This window comes from Geotrypetes seraphini, chromosome 4 (assembly GCF_902459505.1).
Source record: "Geotrypetes seraphini chromosome 4, aGeoSer1.1, whole genome shotgun sequence".
NCBI lineage: Eukaryota > Metazoa > Chordata > Amphibia > Gymnophiona > Dermophiidae > Geotrypetes > Geotrypetes seraphini.
In genome coordinates, this window is record NC_047087.1 from 260,372,120 (window position 1) to 260,399,644 (window position 27,525).

Sequence of the window (27,525 nt, forward strand, 5' to 3'; positions counted from 1 at the left end):
GATACACTTTTAACTCCTTTTCGATTTATAAGCTATTTAAGCTAGAATAAGTTATTTGGATGTAAGAATATATAAGGATGTAAAAAGAAAAAGAAAAAAATATATATCTCCATAAAAGATATTTATTACTCTCCATGTAAGGGGAATGGTGAAGAATTCCAACACCACTGACTTGTCTTGAGAACAGTGGAATCTGAATTCCCATTGGAGTGTATAAGGTATCCTGAGTACAATTATTATTGAGGCTATTATTATTATTTTTTCATGTTTTGAAGTGAGTCATAAAATTTTGGCAGATGCCTTCTTGGTCCACAGATAAAGGAGATCTAAAAAAAAAAAATACAACTGTTTATGCATGGGAGAGCACCTTTATTTGAGAAACACAAAGAAAACTAGTTTATGATAAATAAACTGGACTTTGCCAATTGTAGAACATATGAACTACATTTATACCTTATATAGAAAGGAAATACATGTCTACCCCTGATACAGGCATCTGCTGAAATGCAGCCATGTTGGAATTTATTGTTTTTGTAGTACATGGACTCCATTGTTACTAAACAAATAAACCATTTCAGTGTGTGTAAGCATAAAATACGTATTTTGAAGTCATAGAGCCCCTATTCTACCAGTATTTACTAACACTTGTCATTCATTTCTAGCAAGCAAATCTAACAGCCTTAAAGTCAGCAGTGCTGGCTAAAGTTTCTGAAAACCGGTTGGCTGAGATATGGCTGAAGCTGATCGATCAACTTATCGAAGATACGACGTAAGTTAGATATTCTGCCTCTCTGCTTAGGCATGCCTGTGTGCTTTGGGAAACCTTTCTGATGTCTTGGTAGTGACAAACAGAAGAGTGTCTAGAAATGAACGTAAGAATAGCCTTACTGGGTCAGTCCAATGGTCCATCAAACCCAGTAGCCCGTTCTCACGGTGGCCAATCCAGGCCACTAGTACCTGGCCAAAACCCAAAGAGTAGCAACATTCCATACTACCGATCGAGGGCAAGCAGAGGCTTCCCCCATGTCTTAATAACAGTCTATGGACTTTTCCTCCAGGAATTTGTCCAAACCTTTCTTAAAACCAGCTACACTATCCGCTTTTACCACAATCTCTGACAACGTGTTCCAGAGCTTAACTGAGTTTGAGGCTTGTGCCATGACTTCATACTGTCCTACAAATGCATTCATTCAGTTGCCCCTCATTATCTCTCTTTACTTCTCTCCCCCTACGTTCCCCCCTTGCTCAACAAGTAAATCCCTCTTAAATGTGCCCTTCTCTTCCTCTGACAACTCCAGACTCCATCCTTTCTGTCTTGCTGCACCGTATGCCTGGAACAAACTGCCTGAATCCCTACGGTGGGCTCTGTCTATGGAAGTGTTCAAGTCCAGGTTAAAAGCTCACCTATTTGAGACTGTTTTCAACTCCTAACTCTTCCCACCTTGGGTTCTGCATCCTTAACCCTCTATGTCATATCTGTCTGTCCTAGTTAGACTGTAAGCTCTTCCAAGCAGGGACTGTCTATTTAATGTAAAAATATACATGACGGCCTACTAGCCACTCAAGCAGCAAGACTAGATAACCAAGTCTCCATCTTACTGACGTCAACTCCTGACTACAAGAGGTTCAGAAAGGATATAAAAACTATACTCCAAGAAATTCCTGAGTAAAGCCTAATACCATGAACACCTCCCCTAACCCTGATCCTACCTTTCCCTCTCTCAGAAACTACCTCTGATCTAACTTTGTAACCCTTCCCTCCACAACTCTTATTGTAATCCGCTTTGAACCGAAAGGTAAAGGCGGAATAGAAATCTGTAATGTAATGTAATGTTAAATAGTAGTAGCAGTATGGGTTTGAGGCTTTTGCCATGACTTGGAGAGCAGCACTTTCCTTCCCAGGTACTGTAGAGGGAAGTAGAAGGGAGCGAGTAAGGCTGAAACAGAGAAGAAAAAACAGTGGCTCTGCTTCCTAATCTGCTCTCTTCTCTGCTGTGCTAGCTCCAGTCCAGCTCCTCCTTTCTTTTGCAGAAGCTATTACCAGCAGAATGGTATCCGAGTGTGTGAAAGTATTAGTTGTTTATGAAGCTGAAATTGAGGTTTCTCTGTTAACAGTCCATCTTCCATATTACCATATATACTCAAATATAAACTGGGATTTTTGGGCAGGAGCCTTTCAGGAAGCCGTTCAGTGCCGAGCAGCAGTGCCAAAGCATGCTCCTATTCGGTACTGCTCAGCGGCTGAAGCCATAACTTGCGGCAGCGACTGACTGGGTTAGCAGCGGGGCAGGAGCGTGGAAAGCTTGCTCCTGCCCACTACACCTCTGGACCACCAAGGAGTCCAGCGGCAGAGTAGGTACAATGGACTGAGCAGGGAGGGGGGACAGGGTGGAGAGCCTGGGAGGGAGGGGGGCTGAGTGCAGAGCCTGACAGGGGATGGAGGGAAGGGGGCTGGGTGCAGAGCTCCCTTCCCTCCATCCCCTGTCAGGCTCTGCACCCAGGGGAGGGAGGGAAGGGAGGGGGCACTGGGTGCTGATCCAGGCAAGGCAGGGCACTTGAATATTAAGCTGCCTGACTTTTCCTCCTTTTTGGGATGAAAAATGGGGGTGTCGACTTATATTCGAGTTTATAAGGTATGTCCTCTGTTTGTTCTGATAGGAATCAACATGTTAATGGACTCATATTGAGAGACAAAACCTCAGTAAAATGGAGGATACAACTTGTGTGTGAATTACAAAATATTTAGTTTGGTGCAAGTGCATTTTAGTTTTTACTATCTGTGAGCAGACATAAGCTGAAGTATTTTTCCTGTTTTTCAGTAAGCCATTGCCTCCCTTGGAAGGAAAACCCCATGTAACAGTCCTGGACATGCAGATTGCAAAGCTTCGGCTTAGCTCCCTTAAATACATTCAAGAGGCAGCAGTCAAGATGAGAGCAGAAGCCCTCGACGTCAAGGACACTTTGGTTGAAATTGAAGACTGGTTAGATAAATTGTTGCAGCTAACTGAAGAGGTTAGTACCTGAAAAAATAAAAATACAGCTAATAATGGAATAGCACGGTCAGTATGACCAATCATCTCTATAAACTCATAGATCTAGACAGCAGAAAAACTCCCCCCAAAACAACCCAGGAGGAGAAAAGTAAAAACAACTAATGGAAGTAGGTTTTATTTATTTATTTTTTTTTTGGGGGGGGGGGGGCGTGGAGGGTTTACATATTTTATACAGGTCTTATTTTATACCTGGGGCAATGAAGTGTTAAGCAACTTGCCCAGAGTCACAAGGAGCTGCAGTGGGAATTTAACTCACAACCTTAGGGTGCTGAGACAGCTGCTCTAACCACTAGGCCACTCGTCCACAGACCTGATTATATACAATAGATAGAGTGTGAGCCCAACAGGACAGATAGAGAAAAATTATTGAGTACCTGAATGTACACCACTTAGGTTATAAGTGGTTTATAAATACTATAAATAAATATATACTTCTTTTAAACTTTGTATTGTGGTCCTCAAATCTATAAAAATCTTTAAGCTGGTTATAAGTATGTATCTCTAATCAATAAGGTTGATGATAGATCAGTATGAGCTATCTCTTGGTAATCTTCACAACGGGAATGGAATATATAGTTGGGTAACATGAAAAACCTTGCTAACTTTTTCAGGAGTCTTTTCCCATGAATGGTGTTTATATTGAAAGATCATCCAGAATCAGTTCTGAAAAATATAATTACTTGGTATAGTAATTTTATAACAAGGCTACATTTCCATGTTCCTCAAATTCTGCAGCCACAAAACAGTATGCCAGATGTCATCATCTGGATGATCCGCGCTGAGAAGAGACTGGCATACGCACGTATTCCAGCTCATCAGGTTTTATATTCCAGCATCAGTGAAGAAGCATCTGGGAAATATTGTGGAAAAACTCAAACCATCTTTTTAAAGGTATTTAAAGAGAGTTCATTTTCTGAAGTCAAGCAGGTTTGTCGGTCACTAAGAAGGCAGTGTAACTCGGTGAAGAGGGATGACATGTTGTAGAGATTTTGTAATATATGAATAGATGTACTATGTAGTTCATCTACATGAGACTGCTGTGAGAGGTTGCGACAGCCATTTTGAGATTGGCAGGAAGAATTCCCAGTCAATCTACTCTTGCCAGCTTTGATCTCAAAATGGCTGCCACAACCTCACGAGATTGCTATGGGAAGTTGCAACAGTCATTTTGACCATGGGCAGGAGTGACTAAAAATTACTATGAAGAGGCCATGAGACCACCAGGGCTTCTAAAGATAAACCTAGGGGTGGTGAGAAGGAGTTTTGGCATTTTCAGCTGAAACCAAAGCATGATTGAACTCAAATTTCAGTCTAGTTTCAGTGCAGAAGCTGAAATTGAAATTCAGTCAGCCTCTATTCAGAAGTGAATATGTTGACAATTTCACATTGTAAACTCAGTGCAAAGAAAAGCAATTTAGATGGTGTTAACATTAAAAGTTTAATACAGATGGCCAATTAGGATAACTTTATTTGAATAGTGGCTGAACATCACTGTTTTCTAGATAAATTTACGCCTTGCCTCTAGAATGCTATAGGTCTCTCCTCTAGCTGAATTTCATTTCATGTTATTTATGAATCACTTTAGTTATGTATTGACCTGTATGCAGTGGCGTACCAAGGGGGGGGCGGGAGGGGCGGTCCGCCCCGGGTACCAAGCCCTGAGGGGGTGCTCCCGGTCCGGTCCAGTTCTCCCCCCTGCGCCGGGTGTCGCGTCTGGAAACAGCCTGCAGCAAGATCGCGATGCCAGAGATCTTTGCCTGCTTCGACTGTTTCCTCCGCCACGGTCCTGCCCCTCCTCTGATGTCAGAGGAGGGGCGGGACCGCGGCGGAGGAAACAGCCGAAGCAGGCAAAGATCTCTGGCATCGCGCGATCTTGTTGCAGGCTGTTTCCCCAGGGCAGTAGCGTACCAAGGGGGGCGAGGGGGAGGTCCATCCCGGGTGCCGCCTTAGGGGGGGGGGGTGCACAGCTGGCCCGGTCCCTATCGCGCTCCTACCCTCCCAGCGAAAGCAGCATCGGCGCCATTATCGAAAAAGGTAATGGCGCCAGGCCTTGGAGCACCAAGGCAGACCGCTTCTCCCCCCTCCCAGCCGAAACCCCGCTGACCATCCTATCTCTCCTCCCCCAAGTGAACCTTTCCGACCCTCCCAGCGAAAGCAGCAAACCTCCCTCCAGTAGCGTCGGCTTTATCCTCCCTCTGCCGCATCACTGATGACGTCATCAGTAACGCGGCAGAGGGAGGAGAAAGCCGCGAAGGAGGTTTGCTGCTCTCGCTGGGAAGGTCGGAAAGGTTCACGGGGGGGGGGAAGATAGGAGGGTCAGCGGGGGTTCGGCTGGGAGGGGGGAGAAGCGGACTGCCTCGGTGCTCCATTACCTTCTTCGGGCAGCAGCAGCGTTTACAATTCGCTGCTGTTGCCGGCTTCAGGCCTTGTTCTCTGCCTGGTCCTGCCTACTTCCAGTTTTCATGAAGACAGGACCCGACAGAGAGGAAGGCCTGAAGCGGGCAACAGCAGTGAATTGTGAATGCTGCTGCTGCCCGATGAAGTTCAGGACATCAGGACATCGGGGAAGGAGCAGGAAGAAATCGGCTGCTGGCTTGGGGGTGAGGGTAGGGAAAGAATCGTGGAAGTGGAGAAATCGGCACGATGGCTTTGTGCGGGCTAGGGGGAGAGAGAAAGAAAGGAAAAAATAAAGAGGGGGGGCCAGGGGGAGAGAGAAAGAAAGGCAGAAAGAAAGAGGGGGACCAAGGGGAGAGAAAGAAAGGCAGAAAGAAAGAGGGGGTCAAGGGGGAGAGAAAGAAAGGCAGAAAGAAAGAGGAGGGCCAGGGGGAGAGAGAAAGAAAGGCAGAAAGAAAGAGGGGGACCAAGGGGAGAGAAAGAAAGGCAGAAATAAAGAGGGGGGCCAGGAGGAGAGAGAAAGAAAGGCAGAAATAAAGAGGGGAGCCAGGGGGAGAGAGAAAGAAGAAGGACCAGAAGAAGGACCAGAGACTCATGAAATCACCAGACAAAAAAGTAGGAAAAATGATTTTATTTTCAACTTAGTGATCAAAATGTGTCCGTTTTGAAAATTTATATCTGCTGTCTATATTTTGCACTATGGCCCCCTTTTACTAAACCGCAATAGAGTTTTTTAGCGCAGGGAGCCTATGAGCGTCGAGAGCAGCGTGGGGCATTCAGCGCAGCTCCCTACGCTAAAAACCGCTATCGCAGTTTAGTAAAAAGGGAGGGGGAATATTTGTCTATTTTTGTATAGTTGTTACTGAGGTGACATTGCATAAAATCATCTGCCTTGACCTCTTTGAAAACCCGCGGAATATAAATGATAATTAACATTTTCTCTGCGTACAGCGTGCTTTGTGTTTTTAAAATTTTATTGTTGGTAGATCATTTTGACTTGGCCACAAAGGTAAGGGGGAGGGAGGGAGGGGAACTGCTGAAAGACATCTAGTAATCCTTGCAGGCTTGACTGCAGGGAATTATTTTTGTAAAATCATGTTTTGTTATGTGACTGGCATTATCTAGACTTTAATTTCTATGAATGAATAGAATGAAAATGATATAAAATTACTTGCTTGTTTTTATGTGCGTGCGCTGAAGGAAAGTGGAGAGAGAGTGGGCTGAGGATGCTGAAGGGAAATGGGGAAGAGAGTGGGGAGAAGACGCTGATTTATAAATTGACAATTGTACAGAATATTGTTTCTTTTTATACTTTAATATAAACAATTCAAGGCTTGTGTGGATGGAATCAGGTGGTTTGCGGGGATGGGGACCGAGCTTACGGGGATTAGTCCAATAAAATGGTATTTTTTTATTTCTCATTATTTGTTTTATTTTTATTTGTTAATTTATAAAGTGGTGATTGTTATGTATCAGGTTTTTCAAATTTACATCTACTGTCTTTATATTTTGCACTGTATTAGAGGACATGTGTTACTGTTTTTTGTGGTGTTGCATTGTATCCAGGGTCTGGTTTCTTGGCGGATCAGTTTAACTTTTGTCTACATATTTCTATTTTTAGTTTGTGATTATTCCATTTTGGGCGAGGGTGTATCTCTGTTCTGTGTGTTCTGAAAAAGACATAGTTTTCAGTTGGCATTGACTACAGGACCAATTGACTGTGCGGGATCTGGCTTGTTTAGTTTTACAATGTATGTGTTGGTGTTCTAGTGCTCACTGCAATGTTTAAGATGCAGCCTTTTCCTAGGTACACTCTTGTGGTGCGATATGTAGATTGGTACTAAAAATCATATTTTTCATATAGATGGGGGGGGTGTCAAAAAATGATGGGCCCCGGGTGCCACATACCCTAGGTACGCCACTGCCTGTATGAACAATATTTATCTGTTTAGTGGACTGAGAAATTTAAGACAATTCACTTATGTGCCCAGGACCTGAAGTTTGCTTTTTTGAATATTGACCCTATAATTGCTATGTGTCTGACACTTACTATACATGACCAACTACACAGAATAACTGTATCTTTCTTTTTGTATATTTCAGTATCCACTAGACAAGAACAAAGGTATCAAAGTTCCTGTTCAGTTGAGAGTTAACATTTGGCTTGGATTGAGTGCAGTCGAAAGCAAGTTTAACAGCTTTGCAGAAGGAAACTTCAGTGTTTTTGCAGAAATGGTATTCTCGCTGTTATTAGACCCTGACTCTGTAATACAATGTGGTTGTAGAATAGATCATGGGCAGCATTCCCTTTTATTCCAGAACTGTCAGAAGTCCATTGTAAACTTAATGCAATGAATATACATTGCAGATATCCTGTAGATCAGACTGGTCAGTGGTTTGGGGGGGGAGGGCCCCAAGAACCCAAGAACCATGTTAGGGATGAATTCTTTACCTCAGTTCTAAATAGTAACCCCATAATATTCAGCTAATTGATTTTTAATTTACCTTTCTTTACATGACAGTGTTTATAATTTACATCTTCATTGTGTTTCAAGCTGTTTAAGTACCATACTATAGGGTCCTTTTACTAAGGCTCGCTAATTGATTTAGTGCATGCTTAAAATTAGCGCGTGCCAAATGCTAAGGCACTCATAGAATATAACGGGTGACTTAGCATTTAGCACGTGCTAAATCGATTAGCGCACCTTATTAAAAGGACCCCTGTATCTTTGGCATACTTGCAGTTTGGAACAACAGTTCAGTGCTAAATTGTTCTGGACCATTTCAACCCGGGCCCTACTTATGTAATTTACCTTTTTTTAAAAATAAAAAAAAATTAACAACCCAAATGTGGAGCAGAGAACTCTTACAAAGCCTCAATGTATAATCAACACACTGATCTGATATTAAAAAAAAAAATAGTCCTGTTCCTTTGCTGATCAATATTTTTGGCTGAATTTCTTCTTCATCTGCAGAAATGTTCTGTCTTTAATAGTTTCACATCTGACTTTTTCCATTTATAATGTGTTAGAATTTCCACATTTTAACAAGAAAAAAATAGAAAAAATGGAGCATAAGCTTCTAAGCAGTCTACAGGAAAAAGGCATTGTTTGATAAGAAATATAACATATCTGAAATACCATAAATAAACCTCGATGCTCCAGGTACAAAATAAGTACCTGTATATGATATGTAAACCGCTTTGATTGTAACCACCGAAAAGCAGCATATCAAATCCCATTCCTTTTCCTTTCCCTTCCTTATTAGTAAACTTTTTAGAAGACGATTTTCAGTGAGGCATTAGTTAACTGACTGAAAACTGTTTGTCTTCACCATGGCTATAGTATATATTATGGTCCATGCCATGCTTGCATACTGTGTTAAAAAGAGGCGTCCGCTGATCCATGATTAGGTCGAGGGAGGAGAAATATTAATGCAGGTTTTATTTATTTTAAAAATTGAAATGCTGCTCAAAAGACTGTCCTGAGTGGGTTACATCACAATATACAATGCATTGAGACCTTGTAAATGACATGTCAACATAACAGAGTTAAAATCATTGAAAAGCTACAGCAACATCATAATGCCAAAGCTGCCATTCTAAAATGCCTTTTCTGTCAACAGACACCTACTATAACAATACATTCTAAAAAAAATTATAAGATCTGCCTCAGTAGAATAACCAGACCTGTCATTTTGGGTTGGCCCACTGTTATGTTGGGTGAACCTTCCCAAATTACTCCTTCCCATATAACCCATATAATTTATCCTGCATCTAGCCCCTTCTCCTGCCCCTGGATCTGGCATTTGCCACCACCCGCCTCCACCCACGGCCTAGCAACTACCCCCTCCCTGAGTACCTCAGTTCCTGGGTAGCAGCAGCAGCGATGTGCACCTGCTACTTGTGCTGACCCCATAGGCTTCCCTCTGCCTCGTCCCACAAGAGAGAAAACAGGACCAAGACAGAGTGCAACAGAAGGCAGTCTGTGGGGTCAGCACAGGAAGCAAATATACATCACTGTGCCTGCCTGTAAAAATGATGAGGTTCAGGAAGGGGGAAGGTTTAGAGAGTGGGGGGGGAGTTGCAGGGCTGTGGGCTGGTGAGTGGGGGCAAATGCCAGATCCAGGTGTGGGGGAGAGAGGAGAAAGGTGGTCACTGCTGAATTGTCTTGGGTGAGCCTGGGCCCACCATGGCTCACCCATAGCTACACTACTAATCTATCTGTTGAAAAAGATGCTAAGTCCATTAAAAAAAGATGGCTATCCCAGTCATAATAAGGAAAAGTCGACATTTATATCTGTCTAATGAGGGTTTAAGATGCAATATCATCCCACATATGACAACATCTTATGTCAATGGAATCAATGACTCCAGTATAGTATTAATCTGTCCCCATATTGACTTCCAAACGTTGAGTATCAAAGGACAATAGAACAGCAAATGATCCAGTGTTCTTATGTCTAGATCAGTGGTTCCCAACCCTGTCCTGGAGGAACACCAGGCCAATTGGGTTTTCAGGCTAGCCCTAATGAATGTTCCTCCAGGACAGGGTTGGGAATCACTGGTCTAGATGACAGTGCCAGCATCTATTAGATTTTGAACCATCTAACTTTTGTAATCTAACAGGGGTCCAAAAACTTTTATGCAACAATAAAAAGCAAGTTTGTCTCATAGATGCTGACGCCGTACATCTCATCCTCCAAGTCCAAATTCGTGGCCATTGAGACACAGAAATCTGCTGCTTTATCTCAATGCTCCAAATGTCTCTAAGATTAGTTTTTGGCTTCTTATTCATATAACCAGATATTAATTTATACCACTGGGCGCGGCCTGATGCCGTAGGAAATCTGTCTGGAAGCATAGGACCAGCAAGCTATACTGATTTTTTTAGATTTTGCCAATCAGAAAACCCCTTCGGAATGGCTTGCTTCAACTGTAACCACTTATACATTTGAGACTTTGAAATACTGAATGATTGTTGCAGTCGTGAAAAATCAAGCATTTTTTCATTTGATAAAACATCATCTAGTATACGTATACCTGCCTGCATCCAGTGCTTCCAGAAGATCTTAGACTCGCCAATTTGAATCTTGGAGTTTAGCCATAAGGATTAACACGTCGATTTCTCTAATGGAATATCTGTTAATAAATTTCAAGGTTTTCCAGGTGTCAAATAATATACTATTGTCCTTAACATATCTGAGTAACTTGATACTCAACACATGAAACAACCGTAATGGGGACATAAGTCGCCACTCTAAGTAAAGGCAATGAGTTCAGGAAGGATCCAATATATACCCTGACACAGTATATAGGCCTGATGATACCTATAAAAGTTTGGGAAATTTACCTGCCACAATTGGTTTTTGTAAAGATACTAAAGCAATACGAGCAGTTTTAACCAGCCAAATAAATTTAGTGAGAATGCTATTCAATTTCTTATAAAAAGACCCCTGAAAATAAACTTTTTCTCCTGTTTCTGATTAGTATGAAAACCAGGCACTCATGTTTGGAAAATGGGGTACCACTGGCCTCCTGAAGCGTCACAAGTTTTCTGATGTTACCGGATCAATAAAGCTGAAACGAGAGTTTTTCTTGCCTCCAAAGGGCTGGGATTGGGATGGTGACTGGATTGTTGATCCTGAAAGAAGGTCAGCTTTTGAGTTATATCAATTTCATAGTTCTGTTTTTAATAGACAGAGACAAGGATCTTTCTATCACCTTTCTGAATGAAATACTGTTTTTCCTTGGTTTACAAGACTTGTCTCTCTCAACCTCAGTCTTACACCAGCATTCTTCAATGCAAGGCTTGAGGGTCAGTGGTTGTGCCCATTCATACTCTGATTCCACCCTCTCTCCTTAAAGAATGACATGGAGATGGTTTCCCACGCGGGGACGGGAATGGTGATGAATTTTGTCACCATGTCATTCTCTAATTTAAAACTCTGTCTGATCTTCAGGGCCCAGAGTGTTTGAACAGGATCTCCCTCTGTACACCTCCAAGATCATTAAGGTCCTCCCAAGGAGTATATCTAACCACAGCAACTTGAAAGGACATTGCATGATGTGATACCTGCCAGCCATTGCATGATACCTACCTGCCAGCTCCCACTTTTCTGGAAAGCATTCCCTGAAAGGCTATCTCTTCAGTAAACAGATGAAAGGTTGACCCTCCACCCAGGCCTCTAATAGAAGAATTAAATAACTTGTTTGTGCATGTGTATGTGTGAATAGCAAGTTTCATACTTCTTCCATAAAAGGTCTGGCGATGAAATTGTAAAACAAAATAAAATGAAAACACTATCAAACCACATGGGAAACTAAACATCTCTATCCTAACCCTACATTCTAGTTATATAACTCAAGAGTATACAGTGCTAAAGGGATTATAAACTGTCAAGTGTGCTACATACTCAGGCCAAGTCATTTCCCTTCCTGGTGATGCTCCATTGTCTCACTGCATTGGCTTTGTGATGTGCAAGTTCACCAGGAAAAGCTAAATTTGACTTATATTACATCTTGTTCTGTAAATGCTGCATAATTTTTAGTTCAAGTCTGAAATGTTTGCACTTGGTCTTTGCATATAAAAGATATTCTCAATGGTTGTTAAAATGTTAGGTATTCCTTTCAGACCTACCCCACAAATAATCATATAGGGGTGTTTTTTTTTAAACCTGCAGCTTACTGACAGAGGCTGATGCTGGTCACACTGAGTTTACCGATGAAGTGTTTCAAAATGAAACCAGGTATCCTGGGGGAGAATGGAAGACACCAGAAGAACCTTACACTGATGTGGTAAGATTCTTGACATACCAATCCATAGTCATCAGCTGTTGGCGGTAATGATTATAACACATGCACATACCCCCACCCTCATTGGATGTGGAGAATAATTATATTAGCCACTTTGTATTGGTCCTGAAAAAAACTGGATTTCTAATACCGTATTTCCCCATATATAGGCCGCGGTTTTGCAATCCAAACAGTGGGTGCGGCTTCCTTATATGTGGCGGCCTATCTAATGACATCATAGATAAGCCACCCCATTAGTAGATTCCCCTATACTTTTTAAAAGCTCCCTCGTTGGCCTCCTGCCTCCTGCCATGTCGCGGCCGCGGTGCAGGGCAGGAGCGATCTTTTCAGCATCCAGCTGGCCTCGTGCTGCTTCCTCAATGCCTGCATTAGTTCTCGAGTCCCGCGAGAACTGATGCAGGCATTCCAAGCTTCTGTCCTGCACCACGACCACGACATGGCAGGAGGCAGCCAGCATTTGGAGACACCAATTCTTTACTGACATCGAGCTTTCAAGGTGAGATCAGCTGTAATACTTCTCAGAAGCTTTAGGCCAGTGGTCTCCAACCTTTTCCATGTAAAGGTTGGAATGTGGATATGAGAAAGTTCCAGGGCCACCAAAAGATTTTCAATTACAAATTTAATTTGAAATACTAATTTTGATTCAACATGGATATGCCATTCAACAGTGCAACATCATGTGGATAAGTGCAAGTAATGAGGGTCCACAACACAGCCATTACATTACATTTCTGTCTGGTTCAGTGTGGTAGGAACGACCAAATATGAGAAAGGAAAATGGAAAAACCAGAGGACATAATTTGAGGTTGAGGGGTGGTAGACTCAAGAGCAATGTAAGGAAATTCTTCTTTACGGAGAGGGTGGTGGATGCCTGGAATGCACTCCCAAGGGAGGTGGTGGAGATGAAAATGGTGATGGAGTTCAAAAAAAGCATGGGATGAACACAGAGGATCTAGAATCAGAAAATAAGAGTAAATATTGAAGAGCTAAAGCCATACTGGGCAGACTTGCACGGTCTGTACCTGTATATGGCCATTTGGTGGAGGATGGGCTGGGAGGGTTTAGATGGACTGGAGTGAGTTTGATAGAGACTTCAGTAGTTGGAACCTAAGAATAGTACTGGACAGAGCTTTGGATTCTTGTCCAGAAATAGCTAAGAAGAAAAAAAACAACAACAACAAATTTTTAGATTGAATCAGGTTGGGCAGACTAGATGGACCATTAGGGTCTTTATCTGCCATCATCAACTATGTATGTTACTATGTAATACACCAGTAAAAATGTAAATGGTACTGATTAAATACTAGTACATGTAGTATATAAAGTAGTTTATGAGTGCAAGGAAATTTGCATGATGGCTGATAATACAATATTTGTGAACCCATTATCTAGAACAGTGATTCCCAACCCTGTCCTAGAGGAACACCAGGCCAATCGGGTTTTCAGGCTAGCCCTAATGAATATGCATGAGAGAGATTTGCATATGATGGAAGTGATAGGCATGCAAATTTGCTTCATGCATATTCATTAGGGCTAGCCTGAAAACCCAATTGGCCTGGTGTTCCTCCAGGACAGGGTTGGGAACCACTGATCTAGAAGGTTTGTTTTCACCTATTACGATGATGCAGAATAACTATTTGTTTTAAATTTTGTAAAGAATGGAGAAAAGGCATCACCCCCAGGTGAAATTGACTGCCCGCCAGGCTGGCTATGGGAAGATGATGCCTGGGTCTATGATATAAATCGAGCTGTGGATGAAAATGGTAACTATGCTTTGCTCTTAATGAAACTTTCGTAGAAGAAAGTCAAATGTCAGAATATAAATCTCCACAAATCAACAATCCTGCACGCTTAAAATTATTCATTTCCAATGAGTCTTAAACAGCTTAAATATTCAGCAATGTAATTTGTCTGCCAGTTGACCTCTGGCTGACAAACTTGTAAGACTAAAACTCCTTATAATATTGGTGAATAATGTAGCTGGCGACACCGCTGGCTGAATATTTGATGGGGGGAGGGGAATGAAATGTAACTCAAATAGCCTATATTGTAAGGAGCTGAGATTCACAAACCATAGAAAGCTGAAAATTAAGGAAAAGTTCAAGAGGAAATTGGCAATTGCATGTGGTTTGTGTGTATGTTAGAAGCCATCAACTCGGGTTCAAGTTCTAGTGCCATGATGAATTACAGATCCAAAAAGAAGTCTGTTTTGTGCTAATCCAACAAGGTCTTCCATTTCAATCTAGGGGATCATCTTCTATAGGCCTTCATAGTGCCGCTGAACGACCAAAGCTATACGGGGCGTTTCAAGAGGAGCGTCTAGGGTGGGAGTTGGGCGGGATATAGGCCAGCTTAGACTTAGTCATACAGCATGTATAACCGAAAGTTTTACAACAGAGCCTAGACGGAACTTGGATGTTGTGACTTAGATGATGTAAAACATGGTCTAAGTCACAAAAACCCACCTAAAGTCACCAGATAAGCACTGCAAACACATAAAACAGACCTCCACACACTACCCCAGTGATCACCTACCCCCCCACTCCCATAAAAATATTAATCACTCCTTTAAAATTCAGCCTCCAGACCATCATCACCTGGCATAGGAAAAGCTAGTCGTCCAGCACAGAGGCGGCTTAAGCCATCTTGGGGGTGGGTTAGGGACCCATGGAGAGGAGGACCCATGCCCATAAGCCCCTGTAATCACTGCATTGATATTTAAACATGTGCACTCCCCTGTACACCCCCAAAACCCTTTTTTACTGCCATATAAGTGGCTCCTGCAGCCATAAGGGCTATTAGGGTGGTAGATAAGTGGATCTAGGGGATTCTGGAGGTGGTTTGGGGGGCTCACCATGACCTATAAGGGAGCTGTAGTGAGGAGAAGACATGGCACCCTTTTTGTAAAGTTCACAGCACTGCCCTGTAAGGTACCCCACTATTTAGGTGCCATGTCTGGGTGTTCAGTCCATCACTTTGCAGACCCCTCCCACGTCCAACAGGGCTTGTTCTAGGCGTTTTTGACGTGGACAAAAAGTTGGACAAAATGTGGTATAAAGATGGACGATTTAGCGACTTGGACGATAAGACCGGCAAGACTTATAGTTAGACAATTTTTGAAACAAAAAAAAATTTGGACGTATTTTTCGAAAATGTGTCCTAGGCTGTTTTTTATTTTGGACGACTTGCGACTTAGACGAACACGGACTTAGACGTCCCTTTCGATTATGCCCCTCCACGTGTATATCTGGGATCCCTTCCCATATGAACACCCCTGTTGCAGTTGCACACTAGGGTGCTTAAATGTGTTCCCTTAAGAATAGCGCATAGGGTGCGTACATGCTACGCGCTTCCTTGCTCTGCATATAGGTGCACAAAGTGATGTGTACCTCAGAGCACCAATTATAAAATTGGCCACCACACTTCTTGTTATTGGAGTAGGCAGTGTTACACATTCTAATCAACTCCAAGGTTTTCCCCCATATTCCAGAAAGTTAGCTATGCAACCTTTTCCTTCAGCAGCGACTCCATTTTTTTTCTACCACAAATGTGAGGTTTAGCAGCCTGTAGTTTCCCACTTCTTCCTTGTTGCCACTTTTGTTAATAGGAACCGTATCCACTCATCTCCAATCCCACAGAACCTCTCATTTCACTAAAGAACCATTAAATACATCCTTAAAAGGCCCTGCCAGGAATTCTCTGAGCTCCCTTAGTAATCTGGGATGTAAGCCATCCAGCCCCATAGCTTTGTCCACTCTCAGATTTTGAAGTTGTTTATGATCGCTTTCTCCAACAGTATGGACAATGCAACATTCTCGGCTATATCCTCAGCAGCCAACTACAATCCTTCTCCAGAATTTTCTCCATGAACATCAACGAGAAGTATTTGTTTAGCACATTGGCTTTATTCCCATTACTCTCCACATAGCTGTCCTCAGCATCTTTGTCTTAGAATTCCTTTTCCAGCCTTTCTCCTTTCCCCAATATTTGAGTTTTGTATTTTTGAAGTTCACTTTAGCTCACCTTGCTTAGGTGCACACCTATCCTAACATTGTAAAGACTTACTCCATTCAGTCCTATCTTTCTGCGGTCCTTCGTAGCTGGTTAAGTGCTGAAGATCACACTTAACTAGCTATGTTTCTGTCAGCTCTGTAAACTCAGAAATTCAGTGGTGGAGCCAGGACTCAGCCTGTCTTTGAATTTCTAGGTATAATTCTGGTGGCATTCATCAGAACACCGATTGCCACCAGCTGAATATTTGGACCCCTAACGTTGATCAGGAATATTTGCTGAGACTCCCAATACAAAAAGGAAGAATAGCAACTGAAATATGGTTTTTTAAAACAATAATGTGGAAGGATATAAGATTATTTCTAAACAAAAATAATCTGAAATAAATCTGTTGATAATAACTTACATTGGGTTTTACTAAATAGCGGTAGAGGTTTCTACCTCAGGCCAGTGAGGTAAGTGCTTCGACGTTTATAGGAATTCTGTGAGCATTGGAGCATTTACCGCACTAGCTTGTACTAAAAACCTATAGTGCAGCTTCAAGTTTCATATTTATTAGGTGTTTATATATCGCCTATCAAGGTTTTTATCTAAGCGGTTTTACAATCTGGTACTCAAGCATTTTTCCTATCTGTCCTGATGGGCTCACAATCTATCTAACGTACCTGGGGCTATGGAGGACCGAGTAACTTGCCTAGGGTCACAAGGAGCAGTGCGGGGTTTGAACCCACCACTCCAAGGTGCTGAGGCTGTAGATCTAACCACTGCGCCACACAGCTTGATAAAAGGGGCCCTTAATTATGGAGAGCCCAATGTTCAGTGTAAGCTGATTGTATAACTTTTAATTACAGGTTGTGGAGGAGGGTTCTTCAAAACGTTTCCGCACTTTCATATTTTCACGCTCGACCAAAAATGTTTTTTTTTCTGATGGCATTAAAAAGTTAGTAGGACGCTGTGAAAAATGCGTCGCAAAACAGGGTGCTTATGTGGAAAAGTGATGTAATTTGCCTTAGAGATATTTAATAAGTAGTGATTTAAAAAAAAAAAATGAGGAAACTTTTTGAAGATCCCTCGTATATTCAGTAGTGATATATGAATAAGCGCTGTCTCTAAAAATGTACAGATAAATTAGCCATTTAATATTATACCTACTTATTATTAGTCACTGATGTTTACACAGTTATCAAGAATGACTGAATTATGCTGCTTTCTATACAATTGTATGACCCATCCCTGGAAGCCCCTCTAAACCTGCCCTGACTCTAAAGTAGACAACTTTAACTGTATAATGCTTACACAGCTAATGTTACTTATACAGGGGCCTCTGATTTTTATTTAAAATTTAAATAAAAAGCCCTAATGTTCTTAACACCGCTACTGACCACATAACTAGTTTTAAATATTGGGACCAGAATATTTAAGTAGCAGACTAGTAATGTTCTAATTTGCCCATTGTTTACAAAATGGAATTAAACTACTCTACAGTTAGATATAACTTTTTCTCTTAATTAAAAATGTTATTTTAGGCTGGGAATATGGAATCACAATTCCTCCTGACAATAAACCCAAGTCTTGGGTAGCAGCAGAGAAAATGTACCACACGTACAGGCGTCGAAGATTGGTGAAAAAGCGCAGAAAAGATCCGACAAAATCCGCCGTGCTTTCAAAGGTAAGAAGAATATTACAGAACTGTGCTGAAGAGATTTTTTTTTGCTAACTGGAAAAAGAGATTAAATTATGGCACAAAAAAACTCATCATTTCTAAGATTTTTTGATTTCCAGTGGATGATGAATCTCATAGCTTGAGAGTGTAGCAGTGCTACATTTTTGGTGTTGCCTTGTCTATATGTGATGGAATACATTGGATGCTGAGTACAGAAAGTTTAACAGAAAATGGTTTTTTTTAAAGGGGATAGAGGGATGGTGGTTATTTGGATTTACACCAAGATTCTGTGTACTGTAAGTCCTGTATATATTCCAGTTTGCATGCACAACTTAATTAGTTAACAAGCCAAACAGCACAAGTAATTGCCAAGTAATAAGCAATTATGGGCATGAATTAGAATGTAAAGGCACAACTTTGTAAGTGTACACTTCTCCCTCGTCATTCGCGGGGGATACGGGCAGAACTGGACCGCGAATGCCGAAAAACCGCGATTATCCGGTTCTGACCCACCCCCACCTCCCTGCCGCCTTCCCGGCCTTACCTGGTGGTCTAGAGGGTTTTCGGGGCAGGAGCGATCTTCCTACGCTCCTGCCCCGTGCAGATCGCCATCAGGAAATGGCTGTAGGGAGTTCCCAACGTAGTCTCGAGAGACTATGGGAACTCCCAGCAGCCATTTCCTGATGACGATCTGCATGGGGCAGGAGCGTAGGAAGATCGCTCCTGCCCCGAAAACCCTCTAGACCACCAGGTAAGGCCGGGAAGGCAGCAGGGAGGAAAAAAGACTGTTTTTTAAAATTTTCCCCCTCCCCAGAAAAAAATCGCGATTATATGAAACCATGAGTGCAGGAACCGCGAATGGAGAGGGGGAAGTGTATTCTATAAAGTGGTGCTTGTAAATTCTACTGCGTAGATCTCAAAAGGGGGTGCGACCAGGGGAGGGGGCTTGGATGGGTCATGAACTTTCTTAAAAGTTAAACGCACTGTTATAGAATGTATCTGATCCATGCACGATTTAAGCATAAACATTTATGCCAAGTTTTCATTGGCGTAAATGGCCGCACATAAATCTAAGTTGTGTGGACGGTTGCTACGTGTATTCTATAAACTGTGCCTTTCTCGGGATGTGGTATATAGACTAGCACTAAGTGTGAATTATGTTGGCAACATAAATAGAATTGCCCCCTTAGTGCACATCTTTTCAGCAGTAATACAAGGTAAGTTACATTCAAGTACAGTATTCCCTGTCCCTGGAAGTTTCAAGCTTATTTAATTCTGAGTGGCTTAAAATCAAAGCAAATAAAATAGAGTAGACAAATGGATAGTGAAAATAAGAGAGAGAGTGAAGGGAGGGAGAAGAATGGCAGAGTAGCAGGGGAAATAGGATAGAAGAAAGGGGTTAGTCTCCACAGATTGAGTCTGAAGAGTGTCTTCACATAGTGTTGATAGATGGGCAGGGGAATGGAACTATACCTATGGCTGAGAATTAAGGGGAGCTTAGTCAAAGGCATCTTTGAACTGGAATGTCTTGAGGACTGTTTTGAATCTAGCTAGAGAAGGTTCTAGCTGAAGGGAAGAGGGTAGGGTGTTCCATAGAGTGGGGTCAGTCACGGAGAAGATGCTTTGTTGAGTGTCTCGGAGTTGGGATGACTTGTTGAGTGTCTCGGGGTTGGGATGACTAATAAATTCTATTGTAGGGAATAGAGATTATGGGATGGTGCATAAGGGATTAGTAGACAATCAAGAAAGGAGGGGGATTGTTGAATTTAGAATACTAGGAGTAGGACCTTACATGTAGGTCTGTGGGTTATAGAAAGCCAGTGAGCCTATTTAAGGAGAGGGATAACATGATCAAATTTCTTTGCCCCTGTAATCAGTTTTATTGATGTGTTTTGGAGTAGTTGAAGACGCTGTAGATCTTTACATCAAATACCCTGATAGAGAGCATTGCAATAGTCTGGCTTGTAACAAAGGAATGAATTAAGATGGTGCACAGATTGAAAAAGCAACGTTGAACGACTGAAGATATCTGAGGTTGAAAGCTGAGTTTGTTGTCAAATATGATTCCAAGAATCTTCAGAGAGAAGACCAACGGAACGGGTGTATTAGAGAGGAGGCAATGAAGGGTTAAATGATATGCCCAATATCACAACAAACAACATTGGGATTTGAAGCCTTAATTCTCTGGCTTTCATCCCACTGTTTTAACGGTTAGACTGCTCTTCTGCTCCAAAAAGATTTAGGGCCAAGTTTAAGTGTTGCGCAAAAGTAGGAGGCAAAAGTTCAAAAACTAAGCAAATTCGTTTACTACTCACAAATCTGAAACTGCTGATAGATTTATATGTTTTGACAAACTGTACAATTTCAGGAAGGGGAAAAAAAATTCCACAGAGAATATTGAACAAGCAAAGGGCTCCTTTTACGAAGCCACGGTAGCGGTTTAACGCACATAATAGCGTGCGCTAAACCGCCGGATGCGCTAGCCGCTACCGCCTCCTCTTGAGCAGGCGGTAGTTTTTCAGCTAGCGCGGGAGTAGCGCGTGATTAAAAGTCGCGCGCGTTAAAGCCGCTATCGTGGCTTCGTAAAAGGAGCCCAAAGTCTTAGCAAAACATTGAGCCTCTTGCTCAGAGCTAAATGTAAGAATCTAGCAAAGTTTGCGATGATTTTTGCTCAGGATTTGGATTGGCTAAGTTTTTTCCCTACTGAAATGTTGTTCTTACATGCTTCAGAGATGAAACTCATTAGGTAGAAAATGAATTCATGGAAAAACTGTGCAAACAAACTGACATGGAGGCTTCTTAGTACCCAAAACTTGTCTGGCTGCAAGAATTCCACCTACTCCCTGCCAGATAAGGACCTTAAACTGTTCTTTGAGGTCCTTGGGCGACAAAGGAGGAAAACAGTTGCTTAACAGTAGTCCATTTAAAAGTATACCATTATTCTGTACATTAATAATATAATGCAAAAACATTGAAGATGATGATAATAATGAACTGTACCCTCAAGAACATCACAGGTATGAATATCGAGAGCAGGTCATATCAGAGAGAGGAGCACAGACAGAAGTGTGGAAATATTCCACTGTGTACACCACAAATATTTGGGTATGCATGGGTGAAAGTCTCAAGCCTGTTATACTTCGGCTTTTGTGTGTTAAAACTTTTACAGGTTAGCAAAAATAAGTTTTGAAATTGAAGGTTAAATAATTTGATGCCTGTAGAAATAAAGGGGTCCTTTTATCAAGCCGCGCTAGCTTGGTTAGCGCGTCGAACATTTCATCACGCGCTAACCCTCGCAGACGGCTAAAAAACTAATGCCTGCTCAATGCAGGCGTTAGCGGCTAGCGTGGCAGGCAGTTTAACGTGTGGTATTACGCGCATTAAACCCCTACTGCAGTTTGATAAAAAGACCCCAAAGTTCAGCAAATAAGCTATTAATAGAATTTTTTTTTCTTTGTTGGATGGACTTAATACCTCTGTGATTAGCTCTAGAGAACTAAGCTGGTCACAGACATATTAAGGCAGCAAATGTCATGCAAGCTTTTTACCCACAGGCTTTCCATCAGTTTGCAGAGGACAAATGGGATGCCCATGTGGGATCCCTTAGAGGGTTAAGCCAAGGGAACCTGTCACCAGGAGTGGGATCCCTAGGATAGTAGACTTGGGGGTGGGTCAGTAGAGTGGGCAGACCTGATGGACTATGGCCCTTATCTGCCATCATCTTCTATGTTTCTATATGCTCATACTTTCACTTTGCGAATTGCCGAGGGTACAAAATGTTGTCACTTTCAACTACTTTATTGGTGGCACAATTTAGCCATCAAAGGAATGCATGCAATCTAAATGTGTACTTTTCCTCCTCAGACCTTAATGTGCCACCGGGAATGTAGATAAAAATCTTAATATGTAGTATTTTTTTACAGAGATGAAGGCAAATAACTGAAAATATATAAAGCAGAATAAATAGTTTCATGTCATGTTGCTATTATTATCACTGTTGTTACTATCTGATATTCTCAGCTATACTCTGTAAGTCGCTGTCTGTACAGTTTCTCTTCGTTGTGAACCGCCTAGAAGTCGCAAGATTGTTGGCGGTATATAAGAATAAAGTTATTATTATTATTATTATCTTGAGCAAAGCACTGTGTCTCTTCCGATACTCCTGAAAATCCTACATTAAAAGGGCTCCTTTTACAAAGGTGCGATAGCGTTTTTAGCGCACACACCGGATTAGTGTGTGCTATAGCATGCGCTAGCCGCAAAACTACCGCCTGCTCAAGAGGAGGCAGTAGTGGCTAGTGCGCGCGGCATTTTAGCGCACGCTATTCCGTGCATTAAGGCCCTAATGTGCCTTCGTAAAAGGAGCCCTAAATCTAGTCCTTCCCTCCCACCTCACTTGTTCTGCTAAACTTCCTGCAGGCAGCATCAACATCCCCAGGTAGACATAAAGGTCAATCAGATTCAAGGTAGTATCATTTGTTGATCTTCTATACGGTGATTTTCAAAGCATTTTATCCACATTCAATTTTTGAAAATTTCCTTTCCTTAAAGGTAAAAGTTCAGTTTTGAAAGTGCTTACCTTGTACCCTGAGAAGTTTGAGTAAGATGCGATGGTGTCCAGTAACTCAGACAATGAATATATGGAGTGGTATATATAAGGACATTGTCTGTGTAAGCCGACATCTTCACTTTCACTTGATCGCATCTGATACCTTCTATCTTTGGATTATTGCGGACGCTAAGCAATAGGGGCTCCAATGCTATGTTAAATAACAAGCGAGATAGTGGACACCCCTGTCTAGTTCCCTTCAGTGAAATGTTTTAGATGTTTCTCCGTTTATTTTGATAGCTGTGGTAGGAGCTGAGTATAGAATGTTGATCTTATTGATGAATCTGTCTTCAAAACCGAACCATTTACACACCTCCCGTTTCCCCAACAGATCACTTATAATTAGAAGAATTGGAATAGATTGAATAATTGTTTTTGGCGGAACTCTGTATGCCATATTTATAAAATGGAAAGAACACTAGCTGTCCAAAAAGGAAATTATAACAAATTTCAGGATGTGTGGAGGCCATTAATAGATTATTGTAAAGATTAAAAATTTATTCTTCCCTGAATAAAAATTTTAAGACATTAAGGGGGGGTGGGGGAGGGAATTTTGTTTTGATTATTAATAAAATAAATCATTTTCATAATTAAATAAGGGAGGGAATAGTATTTTATAATATGAGGACCAATTGTAAGATTTCAAGTGTATTTGAAAGTTAAATTGATAAATGTTATTATTGTACTTGTTTTAAGATTTGAAATGAATAAATATTAAAAACAAAACAAAACCGTTTTAAAGCCTTGAACATATAGTCCCATTCCAGACAATTAAAGGATTTTTCAGCATTTAATGCCAGCACCAATGCTGGGTTGGGAGATTGACTCGCAAGTTGTATGATATTAGTAAACAATCTAATATTATTGCTCACCAATCTACCTGCCATGAAGCCATTTTAATCAGGACCTGAAGGACTTGTTGAAGTCTATTTGCTAATATTCTTGCATATATTTTTGCGTCCACATTAATTAATGAAAGGGTCCTATAATTGTGAGTAAGCAAGGGGTCCTTACCAGATTTGAGAAGGATGATAATGTGCACTTCCATAATGCAGCTGAAAGTCTGTTCATTTTGCCAGAGAGCATAGTTTTTCTACATCTGAGATTACCGTAAATAAAGTAGAGCTCTTCCCTAGTAAAACATGTGTCAGGATTTTGATTTCTATTAATATTGCTGGATTCCACTGTAGGGACTATTACCTCATGAGGATCGAGAAGGATGGGAATATGCTTCTTTAATTGGGTGGAAATTTCATGCAAAGGAACGCAAATCTGATACATTCCGACGCAGGCGGTGGAGAAGAAAAATGGCTCCTTCAGATCGTCTTGGTGCAGCTGCTATCTTTAAACTTGAAGGTGCTCTTGTAAGTAGTGGTAAAGATGGTGTGGAAGTCTTGCTTGGTAGTCCACCACCAAGCCTTAACCAAAAGAACCTGTTCCATCTATGTCTTAGCATGTTAGAACCAATTATCTATTGGATCAAAATCCACCATTAGGTTGAATTTGTAGCAAAATATTTGTGTGAATTTTAAATAGGCACAAACTGAAAAGTAGAAATATTGGAGATTTTTTTTCCCATGCAAATACAATGCCGCTTTTTCTCATTAATTAGTAAATTGGCTTCAGTAATGAACTTTAACAAGCTCATAATTGAAAAAAAAACCCAAAACAACAATTTAATTGGGAGATAGGCATCTATACTTTTAGGCACGATTCTACAAAATATTGGCACCTAACACCAAAGTAGGCACATTTATGTGTGGAGAAAGACTTGAGCGCTGCTAGGCATGATTCTCTAAGGGACTTAGGAACCTATAATGTAGGCCTTTAAAACTCTGGCCTACATTACAGGTACCTAAGTTTTAAGTTAGGTGTGATTCTGTAATGGGTGCCTAAATGTGATTGACATGCAATAGGCACCTAGCATTTTTAGGCGCCAATTACAGAATCTGGTCCACAGGTTTTCAGGATATCCCTAATGAATATGTATGAGAGAGATTTGCATATAATGGAGGTGACGGACATGCAGATCTCTCTCATACATATTCATCATTAATTTCTATATACTGTATTCAATAAGAAGCTATTATTCACACTTTAACAATTTGTCCCATATAATTTATTATAAACAAATATGCATGCTTAACATTCACTCATATATTAGACAATCATAAACATAAATAATGGTCAACCCCATAATAGTGTCCAAAGTTCATATCACATAAGAACATAAGAACATAAGCAATGCCTCTGCTGGGTCAGACCTGAGGTCCATCGTGCCCAGCAGTCCGCTCTCGCGGCGGCCCAACAGGTCCAGGACCTGTGCAGTAATCCTCTATCTATACCTCTCTATCCCCTTTTCTAGTAGGACATTTCATTGTCCTTTCATCATAGAAACATGACGGCAGATAAAGGCCAAATGGCCCATCTAATCTGCCCATCCGCAGTAACCATTATCTCTTTCTCTCTCTCAGAGATCCCATGTGCTTATGCCGGGCCCCCTTGAATTCAGACAGTCTTTTCCATCACCTCTTCCGAGAGACTGTTCCACGCATCTACCACATATAGGAAACCACATCCTTCAACTCATGAACATATTCATTAGGGATATTCTGATAACCCTACTGGTGTATGGACCCCAAGAAGAGGTTTGAGAACCCCTGTGTAGTGTGTACTCAGCTGCTGATGAAAGGAAATTACCTCTGTCCTTCTGGAGAATAACACGGGGACAAATTTTCCTCGTCCCCACGGGATCTTTATCCGTGTCCCATCCCCATGAGCTCTGTCCCTGTGCCTGCCCCATTTCTGTGAGCTCTGTCCTCATCTTCACAAGCCTCAACATTTTAAAATCATAAGTGTCTGAGGCTTTTGCGTTGAGGCTTAGCTTGTAGGAATGGGACAGGGACAGAGCTCACGGGGATGGGATGAGGATATTGAGATCCCTCGAAGACGGGGACAAATTTGTCCCTGTATCATTCTCTACTTCAGAGCACATATCCAGCATGAGCAGTGGTAGTGCAGTCTTCCCCACATAGCCCTGCAAATGTGTCTCAGGCCTGCTCTGGAGGGGTCATCTTCAGGGAGTAAAAGGATAGGTCAGTTTTGCACAGCCATTCAATCTGGATGTCTCTGTGAAAACAGCCACAGCAATTACAATGGTGGGACAGTGCTGATCTTTGTACCTAGATCTGAGCTTCAGGACTACGTTGCCAATAGGTGCTTATGTGTCTGAAGATAACGAGTTTTAATCATTGCTTATAAATTTAATGTTGTTGGAGGCAAAGCGTGTCATTTTAGTGCATCACTATAACTACACACATATTCCCACAGAATTTCTTATCAAGTAGTCCCAGAGTATATGTAGCCAAAGGTTTGTTTAGGAAAATGGAAGCCTTTTGGATGTTACAAATATCTGTTTTGAAACGTCTTAATGAAGTTGTTTTCTTTTATTATAATGGTTAATTGGACTGAAAACTCATTGTCAGTCTGTGAAAGTTTACTGACCGTAGGCAACAAAATGGGGTGAGCCACAGGGACCACAGTCCCATCAGTATGATGCCCAGCCCAGTATCAGATCGGATTCATATGTGGCCCATTCAGCCTATAAGATGTTCCCCGTTATTGACACGTTGTATCCTTGTGTTAAAATCTTTATTAAGCCTGTGTTTTGAAAGTAAAATTTGTTTTTCATGTTGCATAAGTGCATCTGATCGCTTGTGATTTTTACATATGAGTTTAGGGAGCTGACGTTAGTGCAGAAGATGAAGACAAGAAAAGCTCGGAAAAACCCAAAGAGACTGCAACAACAATGTTTGGAGCAAACACGCCAATTGTCTCCTGCAACTTTGACAGTAAGCGGTTTGTGCTGTGTTTTGACTGTGCTGCTGGCAAGGTTCAACTGCTCCTTTAGAAAAGTACATATGCGTTTCTTATACAGTGGTGCCTCGCATAACGGACGCCTCGCACAGCGAACGCTGCGCATAACGAACTTTTTGTCTTGCTCCCTATAACGAACTTCGTTTCACACAACGAAGTCGCCTGAGGGGCCCGGGGGGGGGCGGAACTACTCTCGCCGCTTCCTAATGTGAGCCGGGAACAGCAGCACCCTCCTGTCTGAATGCAGTGTTCCATCATCTCCCTCCACCTTACCTTAGATGCCGAGTTTTCCGGCTTTCTTTTTCGGCCAGCCACACACTTTCAAAGAGCAGCACATGCGCGCATGCTCTGTTGTTCAATCTTCTCCTCTGACGCAACCGGAAACCGGAAGTTGCAGGAGAGGAGAACATTGATCAACTCCAGCAGCTGCGCGTGCACAGCTTTTTGAAATCGTGCGGCTGGGTGAAAAAGAAAGCTGGCAAACTCTGCATATAAGGTGAGGTGGAGGGAGGGAAATGTAGGGCTGCAGAACGAATTATTTTGTTTTATATGTATTCTTATGGGAAAACACGTTTCACACAACGAACGTTTCACATAACAAACTTGCTCCTGGAACGGATTAAGTTCGTTGTGTGAGGCACCACTGTATATTATTTAAACAAATAAATTTTGAGCTCAAAAATGATTTTTGGTGATACCTTGTAGTTTCTTCTGTTGGGCTTGAAGCTCAATTTGAACCAACCACTGTTGGTGGTGTGAACCTTCATTAGGACCTAACTACTGACTCCCCCCCCCAACCTATTTTTAGACTCTTCCTATCTTGGTCCAACCAATTGCAGAGAATATCATTTACTAGGGCAGCAAATGGTGGCTCCTTTCGAGAATCATATCATGTGCTGTGAGTTGGAGCCTTTTCCATGATTTAAACCCTAGTTAAATTGCAAATACAGTGGTGCCTCACACAACGAACTTAATCCGTTCCAGGAGCAAGTTTGTTATGTGAAACGTTCGTTGTGTGAAACGCGTTTTCCCATAGGAATACATGTTAAAAAAAATAATTCGTTCTGTAGCATAAAATATGCTAAGATGACATAAAAAAAGATAA

The 27,525-nt window shown here is 41.7% G+C and overlaps 1 protein-coding gene across 7 annotated transcripts in view; it reads left to right on the forward strand.

Annotated features, from left to right (window-relative positions):
- Positions 1-27,525, forward strand: part of MYOF (myoferlin) — a 278,291-nt gene that overhangs the window by 193,474 nt on the left and 57,292 nt on the right. For all 7 annotated transcript variants that reach the window (XM_033940691.1, XM_033940693.1, XM_033940692.1 and 4 more), the window contains 10 exons: positions 663-769; positions 2,820-3,012; positions 3,789-3,944; positions 7,551-7,682; positions 10,936-11,099; positions 12,129-12,243; positions 13,919-14,024; positions 17,799-17,941; positions 23,735-23,908; positions 26,284-26,395. In XM_033940691.1, coding sequence (XP_033796582.1) covers positions 663-769; positions 2,820-3,012; positions 3,789-3,944; positions 7,551-7,682; positions 10,936-11,099; positions 12,129-12,243; positions 13,919-14,024; positions 17,799-17,941; positions 23,735-23,908; positions 26,284-26,395 — 1,402 coding nt within the window. The remainder of the gene's footprint in view (positions 1-662; positions 770-2,819; positions 3,013-3,788; positions 3,945-7,550; positions 7,683-10,935; positions 11,100-12,128; positions 12,244-13,918; positions 14,025-17,798; positions 17,942-23,734; positions 23,909-26,283; positions 26,396-27,525) is intronic.